The sequence below is a fragment of the Lissotriton vulgaris genome, chromosome 11, assembly GCF_964263255.1.
Source record: "Lissotriton vulgaris chromosome 11, aLisVul1.2, whole genome shotgun sequence".
Lineage (NCBI taxonomy): Eukaryota > Metazoa > Chordata > Amphibia > Caudata > Salamandridae > Lissotriton > Lissotriton vulgaris.
This window is the reverse complement of record NC_141699.1, coordinates 25195334-25211947: the sequence shown is the minus strand read 5'-3', so window position 1 is coordinate 25211947 and position 16614 is coordinate 25195334. Positions and strand designations below refer to the sequence as shown.

At 46.7% G+C, this 16614-nt stretch overlaps 1 protein-coding gene across 2 annotated transcripts in view; it reads right to left on the bottom strand.

The window, feature by feature from the left end:
• The window catches only part of STX2 (syntaxin 2), a 336184-nt gene that overhangs the window by 72807 nt on the left and 246763 nt on the right, over positions 1-16614 (bottom strand). For both annotated transcript variants that reach the window (XM_086942665.1, XM_086942666.1), the window contains exons 7-8: positions 8665-8738; positions 8441-8578 (exon numbers count right to left, since the gene is read on the bottom strand). In XM_086942665.1, the coding sequence (XP_086798791.1) occupies positions 8441-8578; positions 8665-8738 (212 nt within the window). The remainder of the gene's footprint in view (positions 1-8440; positions 8579-8664; positions 8739-16614) is intronic.

Genomic DNA, 16614 nt, shown 5'->3' with positions numbered 1-16614 from the left:
GTGTGTGTGAAAAGCTTACCCTCAGCTGGTCGCGGTTGGGGTGGCCCCTGGTTCTGAGTCTGCAGACATCGTCTGGTTCATGGAGGTGGGTCTTTGGGCACTGGACTTCGGGTCCCAGTCGCCGGAGGATGTCTTCGTGGTCTTGGTTCGGTTGGGCCCGGCCCGGGCTCGGTGGATGCAGAGTGGGCTGGTGCGGAGCTTCCAGACTGGCCCCAGGGGGGTTGTTGCAGCAGAGCCTCTGCTGATGGGAGTTCCAATCTTCAAGAGGGTCAAGGCAGGCAGGTTCTCTGGGTGTCCAGAGGTGGCTGTCCGCGGGAGTCGCCGGGTTTAGGCAGGAGCAGGTTCCAGGATCAGCAGGTCGGTAGGGATGGGTCCAAGTCAGTTGTTGTTGTCCTGTTGTCAGCAGCTGAACGGCGGGCCGTCGTCTTCTTGATCTTCTTTCTTCTTCTTGGTATCGGAATCTGAGGAAGGGAGGTTCAGGGAGCCCCTAAATACTAAATTTAGGGGCGTAACAGGTAGGGCAAGGACAGGGACCAATGGGTCACTGTCCTGGGGTGAGTACACCCCCTAGCCTGCTCCTCTCCTGTGGGAGGGGGGTAGGAGCCTAGCTGGGATTGGGCAGGGCTCCCCATCTACAAGATGGCCTGAGCCCGGGGTCGTACTTCACCTCCTCCACCTAAGGGGTGGAGTTGGCAAAGGTTGGCACACACCCCTTCCTGACGTGGTTTTTCCCGCCAGAGTGGGGGTCAGGACTGGGGGGGCTGGTTGCTGGGTACAGCAAATGGTCTGGGGAGGCTCACAGAGGCGGCATGCCTTTGAAGCTTCCCCCTGTCCATCCTGGGGGAGGAGACCTAGCACCTCGCCCAGGATGTGCATTGTTGCAGGCCCAGGAGAACGGGGGCTCTCCTACCCAGGGGTCCAGCAACATATCTGCTGTGTGGCAGCCTCTGCAGCCACTCAGCCCAGACGTGGATTGTAGGTTCGGGTTTTGGAGGGCATCTCTAAGATGCCCTCTGGTGCATTTTACATTAAGTGGCAGTGGGTTCTGTGGGCATGGCACATAGGGATGTGTGCCATGTCGACTCTTGTTTTAGTTCTGTACTTAGGCACTCATCCTGCAAAGGCAGTGAGTGGGTGCCAGGGTACAGGGCCCCTGTGGTGGCACAATAAGTGCTGCAGCCCTCAGGGGTCTTCTCTGGTCACCATGCCCTGGGTACCATTGACAGGTGGCCAGAGATGCCAATTGGGTCTTTTTGTTTCAGCATAGTTTTAGGGAAGGAACACAGGCCCTGGGTAGCAGGGCCTGTGTTCCTTCCCTAAAACCCTGGGTGCCCTGGGTTCCTGGTTGGCAGGAAGCCAGGGCACACTCAGTCGAGGCACATCAGCATTCATGACTAAGAAAAATAATAAACAATAATCAAACCGCCAGCCAAGAGTCCGAACCCACCACAACAGATTTGCATATGCAACTCAGGAAGGTACCCAACTAAAAGCCCTGAAGAAAAGCCCGATGAATGAGAAACAGGCTTGGAAACGCGTCGGCTTAGTTGTGGTCGTTGAAATCACGACTGTATATTCCGCAAAAGGCCACTAGAATGTTTTTGATTTACCACATGAAATACTACCTATTAAGTTTCATGCCTTTGCGTGACCAGTCCTAGATTAGACAAAATCAGGATAACATGGGTCTGGCGTCATAATTAGTTGGTAGGGTACAGCCTAGAATATTGTGGAAAGTGTTTTTTGGAAAGTGTTTTGTGTAATGTATTAATGTATTGTCCAATTGTTTTGTGATTTGTAAAAAGTGTTTATAGTACATGTGGAAATTTATGTTTTTGTACAGCAACGAGTAAAACCTCAGACTATTTGAGAAACCTACAAAGTGATGTAACTTGTACTAAAAAAATATATACAACACCCAAGGATTAAATACCTTAGGGTGACAATCTGCTCAAAATAAAAAAGCGGCAGAATTCAACAGTGACCGGGTTCCTTATTTGTTTAACATTGAGACGATCTCCTACCCGGCCACAGTAAGGACACAACCCCACTCTTTTTACAAGTGTGAGGAACTACGACATTTAGAGAATTGTGGTGAACCATGGTTGCAGCGCCCATGTGGGAGCCACCAGGATGAGGGTGAGAGATGTCTGCCTAAGCTTGCAAACCAGAAATGGAAGAAGGGAGAGGCTCAGAAGCGTAAGCAAACATCCTGGACCAACTCATCCATAGTGCATTGCCCTTAGATTGTGGGAACAGGGAGGCAAAGTTTGGGCATTTTGCATGTTCTGCTGTGGCAAAGAGGTCTATGTGGTTGGCCTCAAAGCTGAAAGTATTGGAGGAGGACTTGTGGGTGGAATTCCCCACTCGTAGACTTGTTGGTGTCCCTTGCAGAAGAGATCCACAAAGTCTTTTCCACTCCTGCGAGATACTCCGCTAACAGGTAAATGTTGTATCACAGAGTCCACTGCCAAAAAGTCTGGTCTAACTGAGAAAGCTATGGGGACTTAGTGCCTCACGAAACCCCCCTCCGCTTTTGGAGATAGTACGTCCATCTTGATGAGGACTACCTTGCTAATTAGGTAAGGAGGGCTTTTGAGAGCTCGGTGAACAGCTAGTAACTCTAGGTGATTTATGTGGAGATCTCTCTGACTGGGTGTCCAGTGGCCCTGGACAGTGAGATATTGGGAATGCCCTCCCTACTCCGTAAGGGAGGCCTCCGTTGTTAATGTCTTCTCCGGAACTGGGGGGGTTTATTAACAGGTTGTTGTTCCATCACCGCAGGGAGTGGCAAGCTTGACAGCCGATCAACATTAGCTCTTCTAATTGACCCTCCGCTTAAGTCTAATGGTGCAGTAAGCACTGCTGTAACGGATGCATGCTGAGTATGGCATGAAGTAATAGGTCTTTCACCAGCTCCTGGACAACGCCACCAACTACTAAGCAATGCCTGGCATGTGCCCTCGCTGTGGAAAGTGACTTACATGTGGTTCTATTCTGCAAGGCCTACCAAGACATCAGAAAATACTGGCTTGTCCCCCTTATCAAAAACTTTGGTTGCAGACAGTTCTCCCCCATGTACAAAATTTTAAAAACTGATGTCTCACCTCCAACTGTCTTTGCACTGGCGAAATATCTCACAGCCATGTGGTTTATCCGTACCCGCATCTTGAAAGCGGAGCTGGGCCCATAACAATTTCATTTCATTTTATTTTTATTTCATTCATGTTTCTCAGCTTATTGCTGATGGACTACTTTTATATTGCTAGTCCTAATTTTATAACCAATGTTTTAAAATGATTGTGATTATTTGTAAATCTTTGATGGTCTAATTGATCGAAATAAAGATTGAAACTTGATACCTCTTAGAGGTTTCATTTTACATTTTTACAAATATGGCTATACATGAAAACTTCTTCCAGAGGAGAAGCATGCCTGTTCGGTTAGTTGTTGACCTGGTCAACACTGAGGAATGAGTGCTTGGAATGTTTGTATCCTGGCAGTGTTTGGCTAAGCTACACCTAGTTGTGAATTGAGATTCATCCCTAGGTAAGGTGCTGATTGTAAAGCCTAGTTGATGAAGTAGGTGTGCGGTGGCCGAACGTGCGTTGAAACTTTTGATGAGCCAGTTGCCCAGATATGGAAGGAGTTGTGTGCTTTGCCTCCTTATCTGGAGGATGTGCTTCACCAGATGTTTGCAAATTGTCGCTGAAAATAAAAAACTCCCTCACCTACACCACACATAGCCGTTATAAGTGCCCCCACGTAACCGTAGGTCGCAGCACGCCACATCCCGTAGAGATGTGCGAGGACCCCTATGATGAAGCATGACACCAAGGGGCTTGTTGGTGTGTGAGGGGGTACCAAAACAACCAGGGTGTTCCCAACCATCTTAGGGAGACTCTTTCCTTTTTTGTTAAATGGATTCATTTTGTTTATAATGACCCTAGATGTGGCATGGCCATTGAAAATGTCAGTGGTGTAGCAAAGCATGCCCTTGAACATGGGCATGTATGGTGAGGAGTGTCGTGTAGAGTGTTAAACTCATTCACATGAGTACAGATCAGGTACTTTACGTGTGCTGACATTAGGAAGGATACATGACATATGATTCAGAGTTGTGAAGTTTGTAAGCGCTCAAACATAAGTAATGGGTTACATCAGCTGTTTCAAAGAACTAACTTGAAACCTAAGTAGCATTGAAGACCGTGGCACAGCAAGAAATTGTTGCCCAATACCCAGCAGATTTGTGCAATGGTAGATGACAACATAGGAAAAAGATAGGATGGGACTGACCATCATTACAAAGAACAAAACAGCCATTCTTAAAATGCCAGGTTTAAACGTATTTCTCGAATAAGTGCAATGCTTTTAACTCAGTTGGATGTATGTCGTGCTACAACACCTGTACTTAAGAATTGTAATGGTTTTAACAAATTAAAAAGAGAAATCACAAATAAAATTAAAAAATCTATTCCCAATGCAGATGTAAGTGGAGAGACTGACCAGAAACTGATGTGCCTTGGTGATGGTGGGCTGTAAGCCACACTGTTAAGCAAATACATTTTCGCTAAATAGGGGTCTGAGCCTGGCAACTCACACCGATCAAAATGCAGCCCTTTTATGCAAACAAAGTCTACTGGGTAGATGACATTAACGCTTGCAAAAAATAGCTTCACACTGTGCCCAAGATAGAAAACTCAGATCAATGCACCCACCTGATCCATAAATGACTAAGAGGATACCACAGTTCAGATCCATGGGCGAAAAGGCTCCCAGACTACAGAAGGGCCATGGTCGTACTTTTAGATCCTATCCAAACCACCATTGTTTCAGGAAACCATTAAAGATTGAACTATTCAGACTGGCTTTTTAATTTGTGGGTTATGACCGAGAAATATGGGATAAGGGCTCTGACCTTCCAGTTGGACTCACCTTCCGTGTGCCTTCACCAAACAGTTAGTTGTCCTTCCTCCAGAGCACTAACATAAAACCTAGGCAATCAACAGCGCTCAACAAATTCAGAAATTGAAAAAATATGCTCAGAAAGAAACCATGTGGACAGTTGTAGAAAGGAACATCCCACTTTAGCTTAAAGAATCCAAACAAATTCCTATAGATACGGACAGATGTGTTCCGCCCTTTTTGGGCCTGTCAGTGTAATGAAGCCAACATGTTTTGATAGTAATATTTAGAGGGGTGCCCAAAACCAAACCACTTTCCATGATGCAGTAACCTAGGGTTAGGCGCAAGGCACGCCTTAACTATAAAGCCATGAAAGCATCAAGAACTAATGCAGTTTGTCCCTCTGTGTATTATCACAGAGGAGCATGCAGGTTAAGGATGGTCATAGGACCTCTTTTTATGGTCAGGAGGAGAAATTATCCTGTTCCCCATTTTAATCCAGAAACTCTCAAGGTAAAAACCTTTCAGATTCTCCCCCCCCCCAGGATGTCCATTTTTTTCCAATGGTGGTTCAATAGTGCATAAAAGGGCAAAGTTCACAGAGGCAGACCACATCTGTACATGAAGTGACGGACTCAACGAAAAAGTTACTTACCTTAGAAGAATATATCAGAAAGGTTGTTAATATCTGCAGATACCTCACTTTTTGAATACCTTTCTGCCACCAGGCTGATCTAGAAATTATGCACTGCTCTCCTGCACAGTAGGTGGCAACAGCTGACTCTTAACGTCGGTTGCAAGGCAGGTACGACGTCACTGAAGCCATATAGCACCACCCCGGCAACCTAGGTCAGTCCCTCATTCAGTTTTTACAAGCCCTTTGAAGCAGAGACAAGGACAGCTGAATTGGACAGTGAGCGCGCAGTAAAACAATACTAAAGGGGAACCCTATTATTCAACAGATGACGATCACCATCCTACAGGAAGGGTATGTGGGTGAAATGGGAAAGGAGTCTGCAGGTAGAGTAGCCACCAAAAAACAGCTACCAAAGCTTTGTCTACCAGAGAAGCCTCACCTTTGAATAGACACCGCTGCAATACCCTCTCCCTGGCGAAGGGGCTGAAGGAGTGGTTAGACTAGAAAATAGGGCAGCAGAGAAAGAGCAAAAGGACCACCCCTTCCGCCTCTAAGTCTTAGCAATAATGCTTAACTAATGTGTGAAGGGACGTACATGTCACCACACAACATATCTCTGATATAGGCACTCCCCTGGTCACAGCCGAGGCAGATGCCTCTGCTCTGGTGGAATGAGTCTTGATTCCTTTCTCGCAGGCGAACCGTGGCATACAAGATGCAATGCAGAGTATGATCCACTGAGACAGTTCATTTTTGTATCACTTTGCCCTTTTCCCTGTCCACATATCTGAGCTGATCATCAGATCTGAACTCCATCCTGTTGATACAAAATCTGACTGTCCTACAAGGGTACCACCAATGGAATCACTCCTCTTCATTGGGATGGGGGAGGGGAGTATAACGGGCTGCATCATATGAAGCAAGGTAACACTCAAGGCAGGCTAGCCTCTTCAGTTTTGATATTGAACATGTCTGGCAGAAATAGGTACAGGGACGGTGGGCACAGAGTGCTTGCAGCTCACTGACAAGAGGAGATGAAGAGATGCCACCAGAAAACGCAGTTTTGAGTGCAGCTGAGCAGGGGTTGAAATGGAGCAGACTTCAAAAACGAGAGCGCTAAGTTCTCTCTGTAGCAATATGAAACATGTAAGACATCCCCTGCAAAAAAATGCATCAATTGGGGTCTTGAACAGAGAGGGGTGAGGTAAGCAACTGAACGCCAATAAGACTGCAAATGACCCCTTAATTCTTCACACTACACACACTTGCTGGGCCAACGCAAGTGCAAGATCACAGAAAGACGTGTCGTATGGGGATACACCCCAAGAAGCAAGGATAACCTCAATCACCTGCGGCCGCAGGTAGCGATTCCAGCATCATCATCCTAGTATTAGGAGTCAGGCATACTGACTCCACCCAGTCATTAATTCCGGAGGAGTACCTTACCCAATGGTAATATTTCTAATGTAAATTTGAAGCTCAAAATCTAGACTGCAATTCACATTTTGTTAAAAAAAACAGTCAGTCTTTTCATAGTACACTGTAGGTGGGAATTCACGAGAAACTGAACTTTCGCACTGTTTTTTTGGAATCTATTCTCCGACCTTTTTCTTCCAGTAACAACGCTTTATACTGAAATGCACTGTAGGCGATGGCAACAAGCACAACAAAAGGATGTTAACGGATTATAGTCATAATGAAATCATCTGATGGTAGCAGCACTTTCATTTTCAGAACGGTTATTATTTTAAGGTGGTTTCACCTTGTAGTAAAGATTCAACGCTTCTGCTGTAATTTGATGTGAGAAAACAAACATGAGGAGTAGGGGGAACGGAATGAAAGGCTCTAACGGGTGCAAGACATAACATGTGGAGAATTTGTGGAGGCATCCAAGAATAGAAAGGGAATATTCTCACGGATGGATCTATTGAGACATCCCAACATGAATGAAAGGGAATTGTGAAGTCTTGAGTGAGACATTTTTTTAAAACCTTTTTTCTAAAGAAATTGTAAATTGCACTACACCCATTATGACATCTTGGTGGCAAAACTCCGAAGAATAGCCAAATATCAATTAAAGGAGTTGACAAGCCAGGTTTTTAATATTTTCAGAAAAGAAAGAGCGGGTAGAGGTGTGTTGATCATGGGGCATAATTTTCCAGATTTCCACAACTTGGTTTGAAAAGTCAAGTCAAAGTGTCATTGTTGATCTTGGGGACTCTGTAACTGGGCTGAAGAAGGTCTAAGAAGTCATGTTGGGGAATACTAGAAGAAAAAGTGCTGAATAATGGCCTAAGTCAACCATTGTGCCATGCCCGATACCAAGACCTTTGACCTCGTTCTGTTCACGATCAAAGATCTGATGTGATCTATAGCACTGTCCTTCGACAGACATCCCGTCGAAGGCAGTTTCAGAAGATAATGAGGGCAAACAGGGACTGAACTGAGCAAATACCGACTCATTAGGCAAGTACTATAGAAAATGTGTCATGCATACTTTGCTTAGCTTCAAGTCCCATACTGTGTTGTTAACACACAGCGGAGCTATTCTCTGGTATTGTCTGTGACCGAAGCAAAGAGTTTTGAAGGAAACTAAGTGACTGTCAACCTGCGGTGAGATTTCATAGTCCAGAAGATGGGTTTAGAAATTCATCTGCCTTGTACATCTGGCAAGTACACCAGCAAACCATTGAGTCTGTATCAACTTAAAACACAACAGTCACATCAACTAGCTTTGTAAAATGTGTCTTATAATATGTAATGTCTTTTGTCTCCCACTTCCGTCAGAAAGAAGATTGATGGAAGGCCAGGAGAGAATTCATTCACAAAACAAGCTCTATACAAGTCGGTGCCCGAAAGGTAACAAAACAAAGAAGCACACACAAATTTGAAGTGTACCTGTGTCTCCACCAACATAGCCATGTCAACGAACATGTCATGGAGCTCTCGTATGCTGGACTCCAGCTTCATGATGTCTTGGTGACGCGCCTCGATCTCGTTGAGTGCTTGGCGGGTGATCTGGGAGTCTGAAATGATCTTTGAGGGAGAAGGAGCAATGCTTAATATCACTGTGCACAGGACAAGAGAACTTTCAAGACCAATGCAGAGCACATAATACATACATCAGATGTGAAGATGGAAGGGTTGCCACTCTCAAGCATCTCTTCAAGCTCCTCATCTGTGGTGGATTTTCCAGCTGAGGAGAAAATAAGAGTAAAGAGCATGTAAAAAATAACCATGTTTAAAGAACATACCTAGAACCTCACCAATCAACAAACTGCTTAGGAGAAATGGGGGGAAAAGCCTTTTTCATGCCCACTGATAAAAAAATTCACACAAGTCAAGGCAATAATACTGCAATCATTCACTAATCTGAACTAAGCAAACACACAATTTTAAATCGGTCTTTTTAACTACTCGGTCCGGTTGATGGGAACAAAATGTAGTTGTCGCCTGCAGCAATCCGAGGTCTACTATAGCGGTTGAATTAGCCAGGATTTCATCCTTCACCACCCCTCGCCTACCTAGCTCCCCCAAAAAATCCTGAAAGGTCTAAAAACCGAGGTGGGATAAAAATGCATGTTAATTATTTAAATACCTTTTTTTAAGCCTGCCTTTCTTCTAACTGCCTTATGTTCCTGCATTCATAACATCCGCTAAGCAGTAATCTTGTCCCAGTGGAAGCAATGTAGTTGTTACATTAATCCACATACAGAAAAACTGAAAGACACAGCATTGTGCGAACTCCAGGAGGAAATGCGCTGAAGAAAAACAGTCTACTTAAAGTAGATAGATCTGGTCATAATTTTACCTTCTTTCAATTAATGATTTTATCACCACAAATTATGCATGCATGGCTTTTTGTACTGGAATAATAGTATAATGAAGCTCCCTGGAGAATGAGAGTCCAAGGAGAACATAACGAAGTAGTGTAATGAGGGTGGAGATAATACACATGTAGGTAATAAGACGGCTCCCAACCACAAAAATATAAGGCTTTGCCATAAATCGCCAAGCTAACAGGATATGAATATTTAAAGGGATATCTTACCCAACAGAACCTTTTAGACAACGGAGATGATGGCTGGACTTATTGGCACTTTTTAGCTCAAAATATAAATTGAACGCAATAGATATTCAAGACCAGACCAAGATACAACCAGTCCAGGTTCTCCCTGCTAGGACAGGTATCACTTCAGCTCAAGCCTTGCGTATGCATGACCTGACAAAGAAGGAAAGGACGACAGATCTCCTGGGGAATTTAAAAAGCATCTGTTTCGAAAACAGAAGAAACTGTTTGACTTGTACTTTTTAAACCATGCATGGTATCCCAGCCTGTTACTTTTACACACTTTAACAAGCATTTACAATGCAATAGGTCTCGCATTATTAAAGTTTGAGCAATTGGCATTGTAAATGGCAATGCCTTTTATTCATTTGTTTTTAAAACTTATAGTCCTTGCTTACGATGAGCAAGTCTGGCAGTAAGAGAGACTGCCAGACTTGCTTCTCATAAGCATGGACTAGAAGTACAAAGTGCTTGTTTATGCACCGATGCAAATGAATAAAAGGCATTGTCATTTACAACACCAATAGCTCAAACATTCAGTAATGCGAGACCTATTGCATTGCAAATGCTTTTTCTAAAACTGCTACTGAATTTGTCAGTATGTCAGAACCAATCTTTTCTAAAGTGTTCTGAGAAGATGAAGTCCTTCGTCTCGTTCCATGAAAGCCAATAAATTAAACCCGTTCTAATAAATCAAAGCATAGCGTTGTGGAAGCAAAAGCCAAAGGGGGCGTCATCGAGGTAAACAAGCACTGAATATGCCTGGACACTGATCTTTCGCCACCACATATTAAATTTGGTCAGCAACAGATATAAATATTAAGAGTACATGAAACTAGACCATGCTGATTTTTTATTATATGATGGTATCTATACAAGATTACAATCTCCTGGGCTACTTGTAACTCACATCATTTCCTGTTTTCATCACGCTTATGCTACTGCATAGCTTTCGCTCACGATTGTTGGTTCTAGCAAAAAAGTCTCATGGACTTTCATGAGGGATAGTTACAGAAGATCATTTATTCTGGCAAACAGATATTGAAAATGGTTATCTCACAATGAAGAGCATCGTGAAAGTCACTATTTGTCCTGTGGCTAGGCTTCTAGTGTAGGTAGCATGCATTAAAATGTGCAATTCATGTGATAATTGCATACTCTATGTGAGCAAAAAATACACCCATTCCTAGATGAAGCCTGTATCAGACCTTAAAAAAAGCCCCAAAACAGCCCATACACTGTCCTGTCAGAGACGCCCTTCCCCCATCGCCAGACTATCCAATAGGCCAGCCCAACCCTGAAGACACCAAAGCGGGAAGAAAGGGGCAATACAGGCCCTGTGGTGGGGTGAAGGGTCACGGGAAACGTAACAAGCATTTGTAATGCAATAGGTCTCGCAGTTATTAGACTTTGAGCTAATGGCATTGTAAATGGCAATGCCTTTTATTTATGTGTTGGTTTTGAAAACATAAATAAAAGGCATTGTCATTTACAATGCCAATAGCTCAAAGTCTAATAACTGCGAGACCTATTGCATTGCAAATGCTTGTTTTAAAGGACCTTCGTTTTAACGTTTATTTTTGTCGCGGGAGACCGTTTCTTACTGCAGAATCCTCTTTATTGGCACAAGTGCGTCACTGAAATACAAGTTAATAAAAATATTTTCGTTTTGTCTGACGCAGATATTTTAGACTGGTTTTATTCCACGGTGTTTATTTATTTACTCCCGCCCCAAAAGCCTGACTCTGGCTTCACCAATTGAGCGAGGGTAGGGGACTGTGTTCTCTCGCTCTGCGATTTGCTGGCTACGAGGGGGGACCTCAGTCGCACGCCAACTTGAGCTAACGGGGCCGGTTCGCGCGCGCTCCCGCCCGCCACGCCCCCTCCCGCGCTCGAGGCTGCACAAGGAGGAAGCACGTGGGCAGCTGGTGTTAGGAGCTTCAAAGGGACTCGGCAGCCTTTAGTCCTGTCCGGCGGAATCCAGCTGCAGGAGGACACAGAGGGCCGCTGTCTGCTGTCCGGGGGACCCTTCGGGGCGAGCATCGACCCGTGAGGCGCAGCCTGCCGCTGGAGAGCCCGGTGGTGAGATTTATGTTCGTTTGTCGGGGAGCTCTGGGTTGGGAATGTTGCCAGTGTGGGTGTGAGCGGCTGATTCAGTGGTCGTGTGTGTGCAAAGTGCATCCCTGGGGCTGTCCGTGTGTCCTGTCTTGTAAGTACCCATTGTGACGGCGGGCGGCCCCACTGAATGCTTATCTTATATGTGTGTACGTGTGTATATGCAAATGTATTTAATTGGGGTCTATTGTGCTTCCCTGATGGTACTGATCTGTGTTTGATTTTCATGATGCTCATGTTGAATGTAATTGAATCCTTTTGTGACATACTGGAAATAGGACATTTTTCTGACGTATGGGGGGGGGGAAACATGCTCCGCATACTGGGCCCGAATTGTTAATGTAGCGCGTGACAGGCGGCCAGCCAGCTTCAGACTCCACGCGACCATGCCATAGGGGGGGGGCCTGTATCTGTGCGTGTGTCTGTGTGTGCGAGGGGGGGGCTCTCCGTGCGTGTATGTGTGCTTGTGTATGTGTGTGCGCATGCGTGCAGGGGAAGGTGTGCCTGTATATGTTTGCGTTTCCCAGGAGACAGCCCCGGCGAGCGCGTTCGCGCGCCTTTTGCGAGATGCGCGCGGCCAGGTGCTGTCTCCTGGGAAGCAGAGTCAGTAACAAAAGATCTCTGGCGAGACACAGCGCTTACCCGCTGTTTTCGCTACGAGACCTAAAAAGGAGTGGTACATAAGGGTAGTGGACATGGTGACCGCATATAGACCTCGTGGGCGATGAGGGCTGGGACCGGCTAGGGGCCGAATAGATGCTGTGTGTACGGAAGACTGATACAGCCCTTGTGGAGGTGTGAATGCCCAGGGTCACCGGGTGAGGCAGAGAGGCCTCGCAGGCAGAGACGTTTTAATGCATGGGCGAAGTGGGCTCTGGCCCAGGGCCCCAGTCATCCAGGGGTCCCCTGATAGGGCAAGCTTTGTTCAGCAGAGTCTTGCCCTGATGACCATGCATCATTCATAAACAGCTTGTTTTAAATACTTTTTCGCCGTTAACTAATGTCTAATGTGGGTGAGTCTATTACTGACATTTTACTGCAACATCCATTAAAAAAGTTTCCTTTAGATCAAAACAGGACCTCACATATGAGAAATGGGAGGGTGTCACAGATTATTTGCAGTGATATCAGTGAGCTGCTGCTGCTGTGTTAAAATATTTAAACACAAGTAACTGTCCCCGAATATTAGATAGAGCAAAGGTTCAACGCCCCCTGCTAGGTTTGTCACTTTGCCAAAGAGGGTATGGAAGAGCTGAAATTGGATTAAATTCCAAACAGGGCCTCCAAATACATTCAGTCCAAGCCCCCTAAACCCTTAAGATGTCCCAGCTCGTAGGGTCACCATGCGAGGCAAAAAGATCCGGCATACAAGCATTGTGGGTGTTGGTGAATGAGAGGGACAGGCAAAGGTTGCCGGATACAGGCCTTGTGGAAGTGTGAAGGGACCAGGGTCACACAGTGACACAGAAAGGGCTGGCATAGACACCATGAGAGGCAGGAACTCCTCGCAGGGTCACCAGGGACAAAAGCAGTATATAACAGCAACGGGGAGCTGTAAGTCCAATATAAGATAATAATAGTCTCACGACAGGTATCGAATGTGCTGCCTCAAAAACCTAAAAACTAAAATACAAAGAGTGTCAACTCCAACAGACAGAGCAGAGGATAAATGTTAAAAACTAACATATTAAAACATATAAGAATTACTGGGATAGTGAGTGTCACCAGCAAATGCCACATCAGAGAGTAAGAAATAAAAGCTTCAGCAGAACCCTTTTCGGAAATGCACACAACGTGCAATCTGCTCAGAAAAACTGAACACTTCTCCTTCAGCGGACACTGAAACCGCTTCGTGACCCTGCACAATTAAAACTCTAAATCTGTGATGGACTCTTGAAAATGTAAACATTGCCCTCTCTCTCAGCGGGTGGCTTGAAGGAGGTCAGAGGGTAAAATATTTGGTAACTGAAGGCGGACCTGGCCCATAATTCGAGATCCTAGCTACATCAGTGCATGGCTATTTCGCTCTTGCGCGGATCTTCCACCCTCAGGGATTGCAAGTGTAGCGCGCCACTATGAGACATTTATAAAATTTTGATAGGAAGTGGGGTGAGGGACGACGGGAGAGAGGGGGGAGCTGTCACTCTTCTAGAAAGCACCATGTTCCATTCTGCCTGTATCTTAGCAACTGAGCACCTCTGTGCAGAAAAACTGGAGTGCTGCTGGACCTTCCTGAGAGCAGGAGAGACCGAGGAGGAGGTAGGGGGCACACAGGTGGCGGCCCGAGCCCCGCACGGAGCGGACACCTTCCAGCAGCTGCCCCCCTCGCTGTCTTCTTGACAGACGCGGGCGCATGGGGTGACCGCTGCCGCGCTACATGACTGGCTGCTTGGATGAAGCCTGGTGACTCCGTTGCCTTCCTGGCACTGCGATGGTTAAGCAGGATTGATAGGACGTAGAGAGGCTTTAGGCGTGTCCACAACTGTGAAATTTAAATTGATTTTATGGACTGCGCATCTATTACCACATAATTACACCTTCAAGGCACTAAGAAAACAAGCAAGGGGCGTGTCCGGTTTCCAGAAGCTCCAGTTACAGTACACAGTGTTACTTTCATTTTTTGGGAGGAACACAGGTACTGGGAAATAAGTGATTTGCCCAGAATCACAGGATGCTGAGATGCAGCTGAGACTCAGACCTTGTTGTTGTATGACCACAGTGCACTAAGTGTCAGAGCGGCTGCGGCGGAAAGCACTGGGCAGGACAGGTCTCCCTGCCCTTCTTTCGCAGTGCCTGGTGTCGGGCAGAATGGGGGCCTCCACACTTGCCGCTAGTGCGGTCGTGGTAGGTTTTAGAGTTTCCAGGCCAGTGTGGGAAAGGTGGAAAAAAGCACCACTGCCTCAGCCCCTCCTGCATTCACCCAGGCCGGCCACGAGGGCATATATATTGGTTTTGAAAAATTACTGCAGGGGCTCTCTTTTTACACAGACATACGGAGTTCACTGTGTACGCATGTACACAAGTGATTTCAATACTAAAACGCACTAGAACACAACACAACACAACGCACGCACACGCGCACAATGGTGTAAACATGCCGAAGTAAACTCTGTCTTACCTAGGAAGGAGAAGGTGAATGGCAGCCTCAGGAGCAGAGCGGGTTTGTCCGTGGCCGCCCATGATGGAAGAAGAGCCCCTTCTCCTGCGACGGACCCTGGCACAGCCTCTATCCTGCCTCCACTAATGGGAACTACTGGTTCCCATTCACAGAAGGAAGCGGGCCGCGCGCGACTGTCACGTGACTTGGGGGCGCGCCCACATAGGGAGATAACAGCAGTCGGAGAAGGGCTGCGCGCGAGCCGGGGTATAGGGTGATTGGGGTCTGCACGAGCCGGAAGATATGGATAGGATGGGCGATGGGATTGGAGTCTCGCGGATTTAGTGGGGACACTTAGGTGGTGAATGCCGCATGGTGCGGCCAAAGCAATATTTCAGGCAGAGCTCGTGTAAGCAAGACGGAGCCCCGCTTGTTGCTGCAGTGACCGGCTGAAGACAGACACCAGCCACGGAGCACGCAAAGTGCCGGTAGCATGCTGTACATGGAAAGTGCGACGCGCTTGGAGCTTGCGTGCCCATAAAAAAAAGTTATAGTGCATGTGGCTTGCTGTATATTAAAGCGAGCCGCGCTTGGAGCTCTAAAAAACAAAGCCGAGCCTGCAGGTGCTTCTCCAAGCTGCTGGTGGGGCGAGGGACATCAAGCTGGAAATATTTTACTGACCATTGCAACTCCTGCAAGTATGACGGCACCAAGACCAACTCCTCATCCACGAACACCAAACAGAGCTCCGACACTAACTACCTTAAATGCATCCTGCTCAACACCCGCTCGGTCCACAGACACTCAATCGACCTTTGGAATCTACTAGACACCATCTCTCCGGACGTCGCCTTCCTAACAAAACATGGATGAACGCCTCATCAGCCCCAGACATCACCATTGCCATTCCGGACGGCTACAAGATCATCCGTAAGGACCGCACCAAACAAACAGGAGAAGGCATCGCTATCGTCCACAAGAATTCCATCCGCATCTCTACCAGCTCAGACGTCAGCCTCGCTAGCGCCAAACACCTTCACTTCCAGATCCACACCGACCCCCAAGACCACACTCAGAGGCACCCTCCTCTACAGGCCTCCAGGACCCCGTGCACAATTCAGTGAAGACATCACTGACTTTATCACCCCACACGCCCTCCCCTCCGAGGACTACATTCTATTGGGAGACCTCAACTTTCACCTGGAAAAGAGCAACGACAGCAACGCCACCACCCTTCTGGACAATCTCGCCAACCTCGGACTCAAACAACTTGTTAATAGCCCCACGCACTACGCAGGCCACACACTCGACCCCATCTTCACCTCCAGCAAACATATCTCCTTCAGTCACACCAAAGTTCTCCATTGGACGGACCACAGCTGCGTTCACTTTTCCTACAAAAAGACCACAACCATCCTCAACCTACTCTGCGAAGAAACTGGAACAAAATCACCATTGACCAGATCTCCTCATCGCTTCTTCAAAACCCCCCTGCCCACTCTTCGAACCCCAACCAAGCAGCCATTAACCTCACTAAATGGCTAACCAACAGCGCCGACAACCTAGCACCTTTGAAAAAACGTCAAATCAAACAAGGCAGCAAAAACGCTCCCTGGTTCAACGATGATCTTAAGAAATCCAAGAAACTCTGTCGCTCTCTTGAGAAGGCCTGGAAAAAAGACCCAAACACCAGCACCAGGGACGCCTTCAAAAACGCCACCCGCATACACCACCAACTGATTCGGACTGCCAAGAAAGCCGCATTCAAAGACCGACTAGACAGCAATGCCC